Source organism: Corvus brachyrhynchos, unplaced genomic scaffold (genome assembly GCF_000691975.1).
Source record: "Corvus brachyrhynchos isolate BGI_N302 unplaced genomic scaffold, ASM69197v1 scaffold14, whole genome shotgun sequence".
NCBI classification, from domain to species: domain Eukaryota; kingdom Metazoa; phylum Chordata; class Aves; order Passeriformes; family Corvidae; genus Corvus; species Corvus brachyrhynchos.
Window position 1 is genome coordinate 11,050,040 of NW_008239110.1, and position 15,474 is coordinate 11,065,513.

Sequence of the window (15,474 nt, forward strand, 5' to 3'; positions counted from 1 at the left end):
GAAAATCAAGATATTTGACCTCAAGTTTTTCTTAGCTGTTTCCCGTGATCTGCCATAGAAGGATGCAAAAGCAGAGGCAAACACAGGCCAGGTTAGCACCCATTTCCCTGCCCAAGAGAGAATGTGCTTAAGAGGTCTTTCATTCACATCACCTCTTATAGATGTGTCTTCCCTACTGTGTCCAAAAGTAGCATGAAAATTGCCATCAGGCCCTGTCTGCTGGAAAGCAAGAGGTGACCCCCTGATAGTGAATAAGCGTTGATGAGAAAAACGTGAATCATCAAGAAGAGTTTGAATGAAGAGAGAAAGCAACACTTCAGTAAGGTAGAGACGAGTAGGGCCATGCTCAGAGCCCATACTGTATCACTGAGCATGATTCAGGTGACTGCAATTACTGGGGAGGTTTGGTATTGTGTCTTCCACTGAATTCAACAAGTTATAGATTAGGATCCTCGAATTTGGATCAGTAAGTTAATTTTTTATCCTGTCCAATACATTTTTCATACTACAAGGTACAAAAGGCATAGGTCACTGCTCAATATCCTAAGGTTTCATTTCTTGGCAATGTGTTAAACTTGACACTTTGTTCTCATCATGCTATGATAAATCTTTCATTAAAACTAGGCTCATCTTGCAACACTTACAAAAGGCAAACACAGCAAGAATTATCTTCCCTCTTTTCCTTTTGGGCTGCTTTGTATATTTGTGACTGTTTCAAGTCCTGAAGGGCATTACTCCTGACTGCTCTCTGTCACTGATGCTCATCCTGCCCACTAACCCAGTTTACACATGTTGGTTAGGCTCCCACTATTCTTTTCCAATGCAGACCTACACAAAACTGAATTGACTTGGGATATAACATCACAGATGCTAGCAAGACCTGGGAAAGGTGTTGTCTTGGCAGAATTTTGGGAGGCTTCTCCTACTAAAGAAAAAGACTCGTATGGAGTCCTGTGGTTGTTCAAAACCTTTGTCTGTGGCTTGCTGACTGAGCAAGCTTCTTTGACTTAAATGGAACTATGCACACAGAACACACTCAGGTGTGGTGCCTACAGAACTGGGATCCTCCTGGTTTCTGGCCAGCACATGACATAGGTTAGCAAACATTACTAATTTTTAAATTACTGAAATGGAAGGAATGGCTGTACAATCAATCAAGAAGCACTCGAAGAGGAAGGAAACATAATACAATATTTATTTGTTTATCTGTTGCTCAGAGTCTGGTAAGCACAGTGAAGTACTGCAATTGTTTTTATTAGCAAATCTGTCTTTTACACTGATCTGTAGATGGAGAAAAATATTTATATAATGATTGAGTGGGCTTTTTCAGGGACTTTGAAGAATCCTAATTCAAAATATCTCAATTTCTATTTCATTTCAGTAAAATGTTCAGACTCCAAATTTCTTGTTCATCTGTGTTGAATCTCCATTTAAGAAACTTTTGAAGCTTGACTGCAGTGGAGTTGCTTCTTGTAAATGTATATGTTCTGACATCAGATAGAGCCTTTACTACTCTCCAGTGTGCCTCATTATCAAATATTTGCATAAAATTACAGAATGTTTCTAGCTTCCTGAAAGATGTCAGTGAATAACTCTGTATAATTTGCAAACTACTGCTCATGATGAAAGGCTAGAAAAAGCTTATTGCTGTCTTTTAGTCAATAATTATTTGTAGAAAATTTTATTATATACTTCGAGTTGATCTGTAAACACACCAAGGAAGAGTTCCTCCATACACCCAGTCTGATAAAAAATAAACGAGGATGATGAACATTCAAAAAGTAAAGGAGAAGAAATGTAAGAAAACAGGACTGTCCAGACTCACAGATCAATTGTTGTGCAACTTAATATGCAAGGTGATTGCAAACATTTGTTTAAATTAAATAGGGAAACAGACCACCCGCAGCAGTGGAGAACTTGGTCACCCTTTTTCAATTGCTTTCTGATTAGGAGTCTGGTATTGATGTTGTTTTTTCAATTTGTAAAACCTTGTTTGTGCACAGTGAAGCTAGACTTCAGCTGTTTGGTTTTATTCATGAACAAGCTGGTCTGTCCTTTGAAGCAGCATACCAGCAATCCCTTTTTAGAAGGACTGCCTTGTGCCTGAGGCATATGTGATTGCATAAGTTTAATCAATACCACAGTAAAATCCCTGACTGTCTGATACATGTTTTTTTACTTTAAACTATCTCCTGTGGTGCACCCAAACCATAACATGTAGAAAATCAAAGGATACGTAATCACTGTCTTATCCTGACACACACCATTCAGAACCTTATTGTGTTTTCTGGTAGTTTTATTAAAGAGTTGTTTTTTTTTTTAAGATACCTGTGTAAGTATGATGATGAGCAGAATATTTTCCTTGATTTATGTCTTCTTTGAAGAGTTTTTTCTCCTCTTTCACTGTCTCTTTTAAACGGTGGTAACCAGACTTAACTAATTTCGGCAGAATTGATGCATTCTTCATCTTAGTTGCCTTCTTTGACTACTACCAAATAATTTAAGCCCTCTTGATTCCTTGTTTCCATTAGTGTGGCTGAAAGAACACTGCCTGAATCTGCACATGGAATATCATTATCTGCATTAGAAGAAAAAAAAGGAAAAAGGGGGAAAAAAATTAAAAACTAAAATAAATTTTAAAAAAGAAAATACAACAGCCCAGTAATATACATGTAGTATTAGAAAGCAAACAAAATCAGACAACTGTTGGAGAAAGTTGGTCTAGTGACCTTGTAAGAATGACTGATGATTCAAATTTATTTTCTGCTATTGTCTGCATGGACCAAAACTTTAAGCAAATCACTTGGGGAAGGTTGCTTATCCGTCATATCTCCAGAAGCAGCAATACGGTCATGAATACATGACTTGCTTCTTTTCCTTGTAAAGAGGAGTAAAGCTAAAGTGATTTTACTCTGAACCTTTGCAGTAATCCTGCTAATAATACTGCTAAAGAGTCCTGTAACATTGGCACATTTCTATCTACGAAACCATTATATACTCTCTCTCTAGAGGCCTAGTCTAGACTTCTGTCTCTCTAGTATTCTGTCCTTCTAGAAACTTAAATTTGGCAATTCATTCTGTTTTTCACTTTTTAAAAAACTTCTATTTTTCCCTAATTTGATGCATACATGTATACATAGTTTCTTGAAATCTATTGCAGGGGATATATATTTTTAAAAATATAAAAATTGTTAACTAAATGCTCAAGTTATAACTGCTACTATTTTTTGCATTTGTTTTTGTAATGTATACCTTCTTTTATTATACTCCCTCCTTATTTTACTTCATAACTGAAAAATTAAGCATGTGACAGTCAGGGTTATCTGTTCAAAGGAATCACAAGCACTGTGCCGTTCCACCAGGCAACACATAATTTGTTATGTCACTATAATCACACATCTCCCCAAGCTATAAAGCCAGAAATTTATTCCACATGCTAGAGTCCATTAGGAAATTTTATCAGGAAAAGTCTGAAAGAAAATTTTGATTTTAGAAACCTGTTAGCAAGATGGGATTTGGGACACAGAGCAAACTGTGGTCACATACCACAGTGACTGACAGCAATGAAAAATCATTTGGTACTCACTATGTCAGTTCAGGGCTATTATGGTCATATTTAGTAATTCAGCTCCAGCTAAGCCTTTACCAACCAATTCAGCTCTTCTTTGTAGTTGTTTTTTTGTTTAATTTAATGGCAACCTTCAGGGGCAAGTTGCTTTTGAAAAGGCACACAGGCAAATGCAGAGGGGATGTTTGCAGCAAACTCTTAAGAGGGAAACCTTAAAATAAGGACCCAAGTAAAACTGGGTATTTACAGACCAGACATATGCCGGCTGACCTGCCTAAGTATAGAACACTAGAGGAGCATTCAGATTTGTTTCCTGTATAAGTATCTGGAACTGATGAGGTGATGTTTACACAAATGTGAGTATGAGGTCACTGAGATATTTTTACCAGATATATAGATACATTACTAATTCTTTCCCCAACAGGTCTGAAGAACTACAGAACATATAAAATTTTATAATCCTTTTTCAGCTTATGCGCCACTGTGTTTCTCATTACAGAAAAAAAAAGCTAAAAAATCAAACACCTTGCCTTGGTTTTACTTTTTGAGCTTTGGGAACGCAATAAGGAAGAAATACTATTTTTGCAGAATATTCTTATCATATCCAGTGAAGGAGGAAGAATATAATATAGATGACCTTTCTCCTATGACATGACGTGTAAGATACATGGCCACTTTCACAGTGACATTTTTGACTGTAAGTGCCCTTTCCTTCACTGTTGAGTCATCTCTTAGTGCAGTGTTCAGCGCTGATGAAAGTTTAGCACCATTCTGCTGTACGAGGCAAAGAAGCGACACAAAGATTTCAAGCTGTGTAGCACAATGCTTGACTGTTATGTAAGTCAGCAAAGCAAGCAAATAATTTTTGCTCATTTAGTTGGAGCAGAAGAACGGATGGAGACAGAAAATACTAAAAATGAGAAACTGAAGAGAAAAATCCATGATATGTTGTGAAATTCCCCCAGAAATGTGAGGACTAGAAGCACGACCAGCACTCTGAGAAGCCATAAGTCAATTCAGAGAATTATGAATAATCTTTGGAAGGCCCTCCCAAAAAATGTTAAGAAAATGAAGGAAGACAGCAACCAGATTGGAGAGGCAGGTCAGTATATTTATGAGATATCATTATTTTCTTTTCAGTTTTAACATCGCTAAAATTAGTTGATTGATGTACAGTCATGCTGGGTTATACGTGAGTAAATGCAGGATAAACCATGTGATGTGATCCCCTCAGATTTCACAAGCAAAGCCGGGCTGAGTCAACAAAACACCTCAAGAGGAGACGTCCAAGGAACACCTTCATGAAATCTGAAGTCGTGCTGGAGAGTCAACTCTAAAGGCTTAAATTGTGAGGGGTTGTCTACACTGTGAGCTGCTGCATAGTGTAGAGTTACCCACATTTGCTTTAAACAGTCCGTCTCAGGGCACGAGGCAGGCTAGCTCTGTCAGTCCAGAGCTTTGTACACACCTAGAGGAGTACCCCACTGAGAAGCAGGTTCCCACTGAGCTCTGTGCTGTCCCAGGTAGACTGCTTCCAATAGTTAAAATAGCAAGTTCAAAGCTCAGCATTGTACTTGCACAGACACACGTCTCAGGTCCTAAATTCATGTGGCTTTGACCTTGCTGGACACTTTTCCTAGTAGAGCTGTGCTTAAAGCTTGTGCTTAGAGCTTGTATGTAAAGCACATCTGAGCCAAACCGCAGGTAAATTAATTACACCTCTCTCCGGGGATAGGGAGAAGTTTACTCTAGAGGGCCCCACAGTAATTGACACAAGAAACAATGATCGCCTGACTCATACTAATGAGGAATAGGGTTTGCTTGCTTAGCCTCCTCTGAGAAGAGCAGCCCCGACCTGATAAAATCTGTGCCTCCCCCTTCCCAATCCCAGCATCTCAGTCGGCTGCTTCCTGCCGCAGGGCAGCCACAGTGCCGAGCCGGGCCATGGATCCTGCCTCACGATCACAGAGTGCCTTTCCTTGCCTGCTTCGTAAACTCTGGGGGCTCGCAACATGTTCTGAAGTCCTCCCTGGAAAGGTGCAAATTTTTGTGATGTCTTGATAAGCAGATGAGGGGTTTTTGGCGTTTAAATTCAAGAAGGTGACAACATTTAAGAAGAAAAAGAATGTCAGTAGAAAAGCTGATTGATTGAGACTGAATAAACTGATCTAGAGATGCTGATCTTATATTACAGCTATTTCAGGGCCAGATCCTCAGCTAGCATAAATTAATGAAGTTCCATTGAAACCAGTGGGGTGCCACCAATTTACACCAGCTAAGTAGCCAGCCTGAGACGTTACTAATTCTGGGTGACATAATCTCATATGATGCTTAGCACCTTCAGTATGGTAAGGTATTTAGAAGTCCAGCCACATTTGCTTTTTCTCAGTAATACCCTCCTGTTTTTCACATACGTACTCTGTCCTTTCTCACTGCTACACAATGTATGTGGCAGTAAACAAGAGACTGGCTGATTTACGGCCATGGAGGAAAGATATACCCCACAGCAAACACATTCGAGAGAAACACTTGATGACATGTCTTTGCTAAGGGTGAAAAAGGTGGCTACTGAACCTTGACTTTTTTACCTCAGCCACGTTGGTTAGCTCCACGTGATAGTTCCTGTGTAGAGAGTATTTTCCTGATATCTGATGGCCACCTGGAGCTGGAGGTGCTGTGTTTCTGTTTCTGCACATAGCCAGTAAGAATATAAATAGAACAAATATATATCCATTTTAAAAGTCCACTCTGTATTATGTATCAGTGGAGATATATCTGTGTTTCCTGCCTAATGAGCCATATGATCTTGCATGGTTTGAGGGTGACTCACTGAGCTTTGCTATTCTGTCAGACACTAAAGGCGCTAAAAGTGAGAATTTTGTTCACCCTACATTTCCCCTGCACTAATCTGCCTGAAGAATTGCCTTTCTTTTTATTTTAATATATTTTTTAGAGAACCGTGGACTGAAATCTCTATGTGCAAGAAGCTGTCCTCGTAATTACAGATATAAACTACTTCTTACCTAGTTTATTAAAATTTATAATATAAATGTACAAAAAAAAAAAATCAACAGTTCCATATTTGCTGTAATGCAGTAAGGCTATGTAAATAGGAAAGCACTCCCTTTCTCCAGGTCACAAAACAGGATTAATTTTACCCAGTTTTAACCACCAAGGTCTTACATGTCCAATTTAAGCTCCTTGCCTAGGCTGTCTTTACAGTCAACAGAGAAAGGAGGAATGAATAGCTTTGTGGAGAAATGCAGTAAGGCTATGTAAATAGGAAAGCACTCCCTTTCTCCAGGTCACAAAACAGGATTAATTTTACCCAGTTTTAACCACCAAGGTCTTACATGTCCAATTTAAGCTCCTTGCCTAGTCTTTACAGTCAACAGAGAAAGGAGGAATGAATAGCTTTGTGGAGATGCTTAATCCACATCCTTGCCTTTACACATTAACATCCCCTGAATATGCCTACGAGTCTCTAGTGACTGTCAAACAGCCTAGACACCCAGTGTAAATGCAGTTTTTATGTTTTAGTTGCCTATATCTGTCCACATCTGTCTACACAAATGTCAGCTCTTACAGTCTTATACCATCTGATTTTTTCCCGTGGTCCACAGCAAAGTATTGGCATGAGTTCACTTGCAGAGTCTTACGGCTCATGTGAATTCTCTGGAATCAAACACCATTTGTCTGGAGTACAAATAAGAAATTGCTACACCACCAAGTTCCCCTTTGCTTGCAGTGTTGTAACCACTCATTCGTTTTTGGAAGAAGCCGTTCCTCTGACCTCTGCTGGCTTTGGGTCAGCCACTCACTAAGCTAAGTGGGGAAGGGGATTACTGAATTTCAGAAAAATACAAAGGAGACTAGATACAATGTTCTAAAAATGTCTCTTATCAACACATCTTCTTTAGAGAAGCTTCCGTTTGTCTAAGTGATTACGTTCAGAGAGGGGTGTGGAATAGTTTTTAAAAGGCAGTTGGGTTTAGGAAAATAAACTGATGACTCTTACACAGGGAACAGAAAACAGGTGCTCAGCCAGTAGAGAATGCAAACATAATTAATGATGAAGTCGCTGATTCTAGCTTTTAATATCAAGTCCTCTCTGTGCAAAATTTTGCACAGAGATTTTAAAAAAATAGAAGTGACAGTTTTAGCAAGTACTTGAACTGCTAAGAAAATAAATACACTGGCTTTGGAAAGAAAAATGAAAAAAAGACATATTACAAAATTCTAACTCTTGTATCTTCCCACATTTTTCAAGCAGTATCTCCAGTTTAGGGATTTAAAAATCATAGTTTTTAGACCAAATGTGTTTCCTTTCAGTCTTTAGTCTTTTATCCTGGATTTTCTCCAACTGCCTGGCATCTCCTCTTGCCAGAGGAGCCTCTTTTTCTGAGCAATTAGAGCTCTTTTCCATATGGGTCCAAAAGGCATTGTGAGGAACAGCCCTGATAAGAATAGTCCTTCTGGGTCATAAAGGCAAGAAGTTGCTCCAGCTGCTTAATGCCCAGTTGTCTGATGTCAGGAAAGGCGTTTGCCAAATCAAACAGGTGTTTCCATCTGTAAAGGGGCACTCATGGGACCTGAAAAGCTATAGTGCTGTCTTATATGTGCAAATGTAAAAACTGATGTCTGAAAATAGATGGTCCAGTTATTTTTGCAGCAATGCAGGGACGTCCTTCTAGCATGCTGCACTTCTCGGATCAGAGGGAAGAACAGACTACCTTTCAGCAATTAATGGGAACCCCAGTGACAGGGCCTGTGCTCAGTAAATTTCCATTGAATTCAAAACCCACTGGTGTCTCAGACCTCCAGCTGGGTAGTGCTGCCCTCACTCAAATAAATATTGTTACTGCTACTTTAAGCCCACAAACAATGTCTTGGGAAAGCCTGTAAGACCAAGAAGGAAAAAAACACTAAACTGGTAGACCCTGGTCCTGAGTTTGCTTCCCTCCCTTCCAACGCAGCAGTGCCAGGAGGTGCTGGTATTGCTCAGGCATGTTTATTGACACTTGATGTCTGCTTTAGAAGGGTAACTTGCAATAACACAGTATGTGCCCCTTTTGCCATCCCCATGCTACCCTGTTAGCATGCTGTCCCCTAACAGACTGTCTGTATTGGTTTACCCACACTTGCCATCTCTGTGTCATACTGCACTGGCATTAAGATTATTGAGAAAATCTAAAGTTTTTCAGCTCTCCCACCTATGAAAGTCACCAACAGCATGTATGGATCTGCTAAAAGTGTGGCTACCCATAGGTAGGTAAGACTTAACAGAGTTTGGAAGATGTATGATTCCCTGAAAGGCTAAGTATCTTAGTTATTTTGAGGCATGTCATTTCACTTTGCTTGACATTTGTCTCTTTCTTTTGGAACTAGGTCACCTGGTGAGAGCAAGAATTTCTTGGCAGGAGGCTCATGACTGGAGTTTCATTACACACAAAGGCCAATGACCGTGTAGCATTTTTGGAAAATGTTGTCCAGGACAATCCATCATGGAACAGTCTTTTGGATTATTTGTTTTGGCTGTCATCTTTCTACTACTACTACGAACACAAGAAATACTTCACTTAGTCTCAGCTAGAAATGAATACACATTTTAAAAATCACTAACTTATTATACAATGTGTTACAAATTACAGACTGAGACATATTCCATGCCCCAAACTGTTTTCGACAGGGTCGTAGTGGAGCACATATTTTAGTCTGGAAACACAACTAGAACCTGAATGGCCTTTTCTTGCTTAAATCAATCTCACTTCTGGAGCCCACATTTCACTGAATTCCACTGCATGAGAATTACATGGCAGGCAGAAAAATTGTCAAATTAATTCAAGGCTGGAGAGCTACAGAAACCTGACATGCATGTGTCCCTGATCAGATAATCCAGCAACATTAAGACATCATGAGGACTCTAGGCCTTCAGTCAAATATACAGCATAACATTTTAATGGGCTTTTTAAGGCTGTGCTTGGGGAAAGAGGGAGATAACCTACAGGTGAGCTATAAACGTACAGGAAATTAAGTATGTGCATTAAAGAGACATGTAAAGAGCTAATGAAGTGTTTAGTCTTTTAAGTACATTTAAATGGAAGGATGAAATGTAGATGAATAAAATTCAAGCTACCCTGTTTCCCAATGGGTATCTCCTATATAAGAATCATGAAATGAACCTGGGGAGAAGTTAAGGACTTTTGAGAATTGAAGCATGAAAACATTGAATGGAAACATGAAAATAGTTGCTTTGTCTTCTCCTCCCAATGCAGATCCAGCAATTGGTCTGTGGCAACACCAGCTGGGCAGAACCTATGGAAAGGGAAGAATGGGGGGAAGCCAGAAGAGGGAACATGGCAGCTGGTGGGGAAGGGTACAAGGTTCAGGAAGAGAGTGTGCCAAGCAGAAGCTCTGAGGGCCAAAGCTGTGCCTACACTGAATTGCCCTGCTTACCACAGTAGGCCAGATTTTACTAAGTTATTATAAACAGGTTTAATGGATTTTAAAAGTGACTGCCATCAACACATTCTCTGACTAAAATGTACATTATAGAGTACTGCTATTTTTAAGACCACCCTTAAAGTCCATTATACTACCACATTTTCTGCAGTAAATGGATTTTTTTCAAATTTTTATCCTTCAAACTGCCACTTTTCATGGAAGCTTCAATCCATGTTTTCCTTTTCAACTTGGTAATTTCCAATAAAGCAACTTTTGTTCCTGGCAAACAAACAAAACAATGGCTTTTTCTCTGTGACCTCTGCTGTGTGGCAGAACCTGAAATTTTGGCAAAATTTTGTTTCTTACATTAAGAATATGCATTTATCATCCCAGTGAAAGCAAATATTTGCTTAGATTGAGCAAGTTAGCAGCTGGAGAAAGACCAGGCTTATCTGACACATACTAAGCAGACACTTGCACTGAAACTAAAATTCTTTCATGTTACGTCAGTGCCAGGCCTGCTCCACCACAAACACAGTAACCTATATTCCAGCCTCTTTTCCCAACTCCAAGCAGCAGAAGGGCAAAATTCTTTAGAAATTTCAGCCCTGATAAAGATTTGACAGATATTGATGTATTGGCTTCTTAACTCCATTAGTTTTCATGTCTCTATTGCCTCTGGAGTTAGGGACACAAAGAAGAGATCTCTAAGCTAGGAAACCAAACTAGTTCAGGAGTAGGTGCAAGCAGCTGAATTAGTAGAGACCTGTGTCAAGTGGATGTTGTGTTCCTGTAGTCATCTGAAAATTAAACATCTGAGATCCTATAGCTGAGATGTTGTATTTTGGACACTATACTGAGTAACGTGTTTGGGGGGCACCCTGCTTGAGCAGGGATGTTGGACTGGGTGACTTGCAGTGGCCCCTTCCAATCTCACCCACCCTGTGATTCTATGTGAACCAAATTAAATATGGAAAACCACCTAGATGCCAGCCATCATCAGTGAAGAGTAAAGCAAGAGGTGACTCCTTTCCTGCTATGAAACATGCCTAAAAACCAGGAGTTGTCACTTTCTGGAGGTGTCTGTTTCTGCTTCTGACTACAGAGCTACCTAGAAGAGTATCCTAGATCAGAGTCCTAGCTTGTAGACAGCTGCATGTAGGTGAGACAAAGTCCATCCAAAATGTAAGGCCTATTAGCTTGGGCATAGTGCCTAATTAATTGGCTGTACTCCTTTCCTGAGCCAATGCCAGGCTTACATTTGTGCCAGACTAAGTATCTCTTTCCTGAATGTCATTATTGAGAGCTAAAATACCCTTAAAGAAACTAAGGAATTACACTGTATGCAAATAGCTTTTCATTATAGCATAAGGGTGAAAAGTCAGCTGTTAAGAAAGCATGAAATTAAGATTATCAATGCAGGTCCCATCATGTCTTTGTAAAGTTTTTAGTCTTATAATGACATGTAAACATGTAATGAACAGACTGGATTTAACATAAAGAAATAAACTGACATTTGTAAAGCTTCACAATGAATAAAGATTTGCAAAATATCAAATAGACTACTATCAAGTGACCATTGGACAATGCCAGTGAATTGAACATAGGTAGTATCCTGAAGAAAAATGTCTATGTAGGTGTGTAATTGAGTACTGTGTCATTCCTGGAATGGATTAGGAAGTTTTTAGGAAAACATGAAGTACTGAAGTATCAAAACTGTTTGTTAATCAGGGTGAGTTCCTAGTTCACCAACAATTTTTGAAGGGAAAAAAAAAAAAAAACCACAAAAAATCCCCACCAAAACTAAGCCTTTAGATATTTTAGAAACAGTCAGGTTTGGTTTTTCTAGAATGGAAAGTAGTTCTCTTACCATTCAATATTTTTCATTATGAAACCATAGCATGCAAACAGATTAAATGAAAAAATAAAACTGTGAAACAAAAGTGAAGTATTTCAACCGAAAAAATATTTCTTTTTGTAGAATTCAGATCACGTTGTGTACTAATATTGTTCACTTTTTCTCAATATTTAGTTAGTCAGGAATTACTGCAGGGTGCGAATAGATTGCTGTTCTGGCTCAGTCAGGATGTTCATTTCCATATTTAGATGATTTACACCACAGTTGCACAGACGACTTCAAATCTAGTATTACCTTTTTTAAATTCCTGTCTTCACAGCTTTAATCATGTCAACTGAGCTTTGTTGTGTCCCATATCTTAAGTATGTCTTCCCTAATATCACTTAGTTTATTCATTCACAGTGTGCAGAGCATAAGCAAGACCTGAATCTATCAGGGTTTGGGCTTGGATAAAGGCTACCTTAGTAGGGTGCCTGAATTATGCCTCACTTTCAGGGGTCAGTGCTGAATCAGTACTCCTATAAGAAATGCCCAATGGCCATGTTTAGTTCATGGAGAGGGCATAGATGTCTTTGAAATTGGAACAGACTTCCACATGGCTCTGCAAGGAATTTAGGCATCTATTTTAGTGTAAGAGGGTTGTGAAGTACCAAGAGTTTAGAGGCAAGTTGGATGTCTCTGAGAGTCAGGCTTAATTACCTCATTAGGGCCTTTTTGCTTGGTAAACTTACACATCCTTTATCTAATGCATTGTACCTAGCAGACACATAACAAATCTTTACAAGTTCAGTACAACAGAGGTAAATCTTTGCTGTTTCCATTTAGCAGCCAGAGAATGTGAGGCAGTGACAAATGTAATGAAAAGCACTTTGCTTACAGGGAAGAGGCCACAAGAATAGCAGGTGCTGGCCCAGACTCACCTTCAAAAGCTTCATTGATGACTCCAGTTGATGCCTCTTTGTCTTCAAGGCAGTGGATGAAGGACAGTGGAGAGTGTCTTATCTCTTGCAGTTTGTCATGAATATAAGAGAAAGTAGGTCTGTTGTGAGGTTCTTGGGACCAGCATCTTGTCATTAAATCACATCTGGAAAAAAAAATTAAATTCAAACAGTAATGATAATAGAATAATTCATCTCAACACTTACCAATAAACATCTGAGAAGCAAGTTTGGCCTGAAAACTTTCTGTGTGGTACAAAGATTATCACCAGCTGCTGAGGGAAGGAAAAACAAATTGAAGATCAAATTAAAGTCAGGAAAAATCACTGTGAAACATTTTAGTTTTTCAAAGATGGATATTTTTGAGATTGGGAACAGATAGAACACTGAAAAAAAGAGACATATTTGCCATTAGCATCCACTCTCAGTGAAGAAGTCAGGAATACTTTCTAAGAAAGCAGATAAGAAGGAAATTCTGTCACAGAAAAAAAATTTTTAAAAAAGGAAGTGTAAAACCAGAAATGAACCTGAAGTTCTCAACTTATTTAAACCTCCTTCAACTCAAGCTACCTCAAATTTAGGGGAAGGTCAAGGCAAACCATCCAGCACAGGGAGGGTTAATTTAGACTTCTACCTCCAGACCAAAACAAATAGGAATAGGTTTTCCCATCAAAGGCAAAAATGGTATGAATTTCCTGTGGGAGCAGGGATTCCAGCCCACCCTGTACAGCACTATTGCTACCATTTAGTGGAAAACTTCACCTCCTGTTTGTCTAAATGATAGGGTTGGTTTTTATTCCTCGCTCAAGGTGAGTTTATGCTACACAAAACCAAATCCTACAAAAGCCAAGGGGAGACAGCTTGAAAACCAAAACACAGCCAACACCTGGACATGCTAAGTGTTGGGAGTGGAAAGAGGTCTTAGAGTCTCAAAACCAGAGAGCAGCCAGTGAAAGGCTGGTTCAGAAAGCTGCATCTGGAATGTGGAGCATTTACCTCTAAGCCTTAAGTTCAAACCCTCCCCTGACAAATATCTTCCCAGACCTGCTGCTACGCGATACCAGGCATTAATCTGTTATGGAAAATGAATTGGCTTGCTCAGATCCTTGCTTATCCATCCTAAAAAGATGACTGCTCTCCTTCACCACAACTGGGCATCTTAATTTTACAATCTTGATTTTACAATTATACTTTTCTTTAAAATATTAGTCACGTGAGAATGTGAGTAGAAAAATCGTTTCAAAACCACTTTTCATCAACCTGTATTCTTGTGGTTTTCAAGTTGAATAATTTTTTTTTCAAAAAGATTCCATGAAATTTTGAAAATCCGTTTTAAGAATTTATAGAGTGGTAGTGGAGTAATTTTTTTTCAAAAAGATTCCATGAAATTTTAAAAATCCGTTTTAAGAATTTATAGAGTGGTAGTGGCTTCTTAACACTCTGGATCACTTCATCTGCTTACTTTCAGGTGTACTGGTTACTGATGACATTGGAAATACAGAAGGAAAAGGACTGAATAGAACTCAAGGTTAAATAATTGGTTTTCCTTCTGCTGCCAGAAAAGTGTCTGTCATGCTGAATTCCAGCCTTGGATGCTGGAAGCCAAACAATCTGCTTTCTGGTCATGCTTGCTATCCAGACAAAAAACATGAGTTCAGGTGCTGTGCTTCATCAGGTTTGCACTTGGGCTCTCATGAGCAGAGCCTTGTGGAAGAAACAACCAGTCACAGAGGAAGAAAAAACAGGAAATGATACATAAGTCACAGACTCATAGAATGTTTTGGGTTGGAAGGGACCTTCAAGGATCATCTAGTCCAACCCGCCAGCCATGCACAGGGACATCTTCCACTACATCAGGTTGCTCAAAGCCCCACACAACCTGGTCTTGAACAGTTCCAGGGATGGGGTATCCACAGCTTCTCTGGGCAATCTTTAGCAGTGTTTCACCACTCTTATTGTAAAAGAATTCTTTCTTATAAACAATCTAAATTTACCCTCTTTTCATTTATGAAACAAGAACATCGCGAGCGTGGATTATGAATATTTTTGTTTTGTTTCCTATGACCAATCTCTTTCTAAATAACTATTTTTTTTTATTGGACAATCTGCTTTATACAGCCATTCAGTTTTGCTTTGGAGTAAGGCGATTTCTGCCAAAACTGTAATTCAGTACTGTAATTTTGTTATTTTAATTATATTCCATATTTTTATTGCCTAAATCAAGTTACTTGGTGATTGGCTTAAAATATCAGTACTGGTATTTTTCACTAAGTATTTAATTCAGATAGGCTTCAGGTTTCTAATGATAAAAACTTTCATGCTTTCTCAGAATACATCTGCAAATTTTACATGTACAGCTATTTGTGGCATGACATTTAGCTTTCGGGACATCTGTGACATCCAAAGTTTTAAGTCATAAGGCACAAACTTTCACTAGCTCAGAAATGCGTGAGTATGAGACAAGTCAAGAGGGTGAAAGCCAGCTTAACATGCCAAAATACATCTAAGTGACAGATTGAGCATATTCCTATGTTTTTGGGGAGCCAAACAAGGGCTAGCAAATAGTGCATCACTTCAGCATGAGAAAGAGACCCAGAGGATTCCCCTACTTCATGGGGAAAGCCTTTCAGGAAAGAAATGAAAAATGACAATTCCAAACACATCAT

The 15,474-nt window shown here is 38.9% G+C and overlaps 1 protein-coding gene across 1 annotated transcript in view; it reads right to left on the bottom strand.

Moving 5' to 3' along the window:
- Positions 1–1,219: 1,219 nt before the first annotated feature.
- ROS1 (ROS proto-oncogene 1, receptor tyrosine kinase) overlaps positions 1,220–15,474 on the bottom strand; it is a 72,065-nt gene continuing 57,810 nt past the window's right edge. The window contains exons 43-44 of the mRNA XM_017739397.1: positions 12,791–12,954; positions 1,220–2,578 (exon numbers count right to left, since the gene is read on the bottom strand). Of these exons, the coding sequence (XP_017594886.1) occupies positions 2,469–2,578; positions 12,791–12,954 (274 nt within the window). The 3' untranslated portion in view covers positions 1,220–2,468. The remainder of the gene's footprint in view (positions 2,579–12,790; positions 12,955–15,474) is intronic.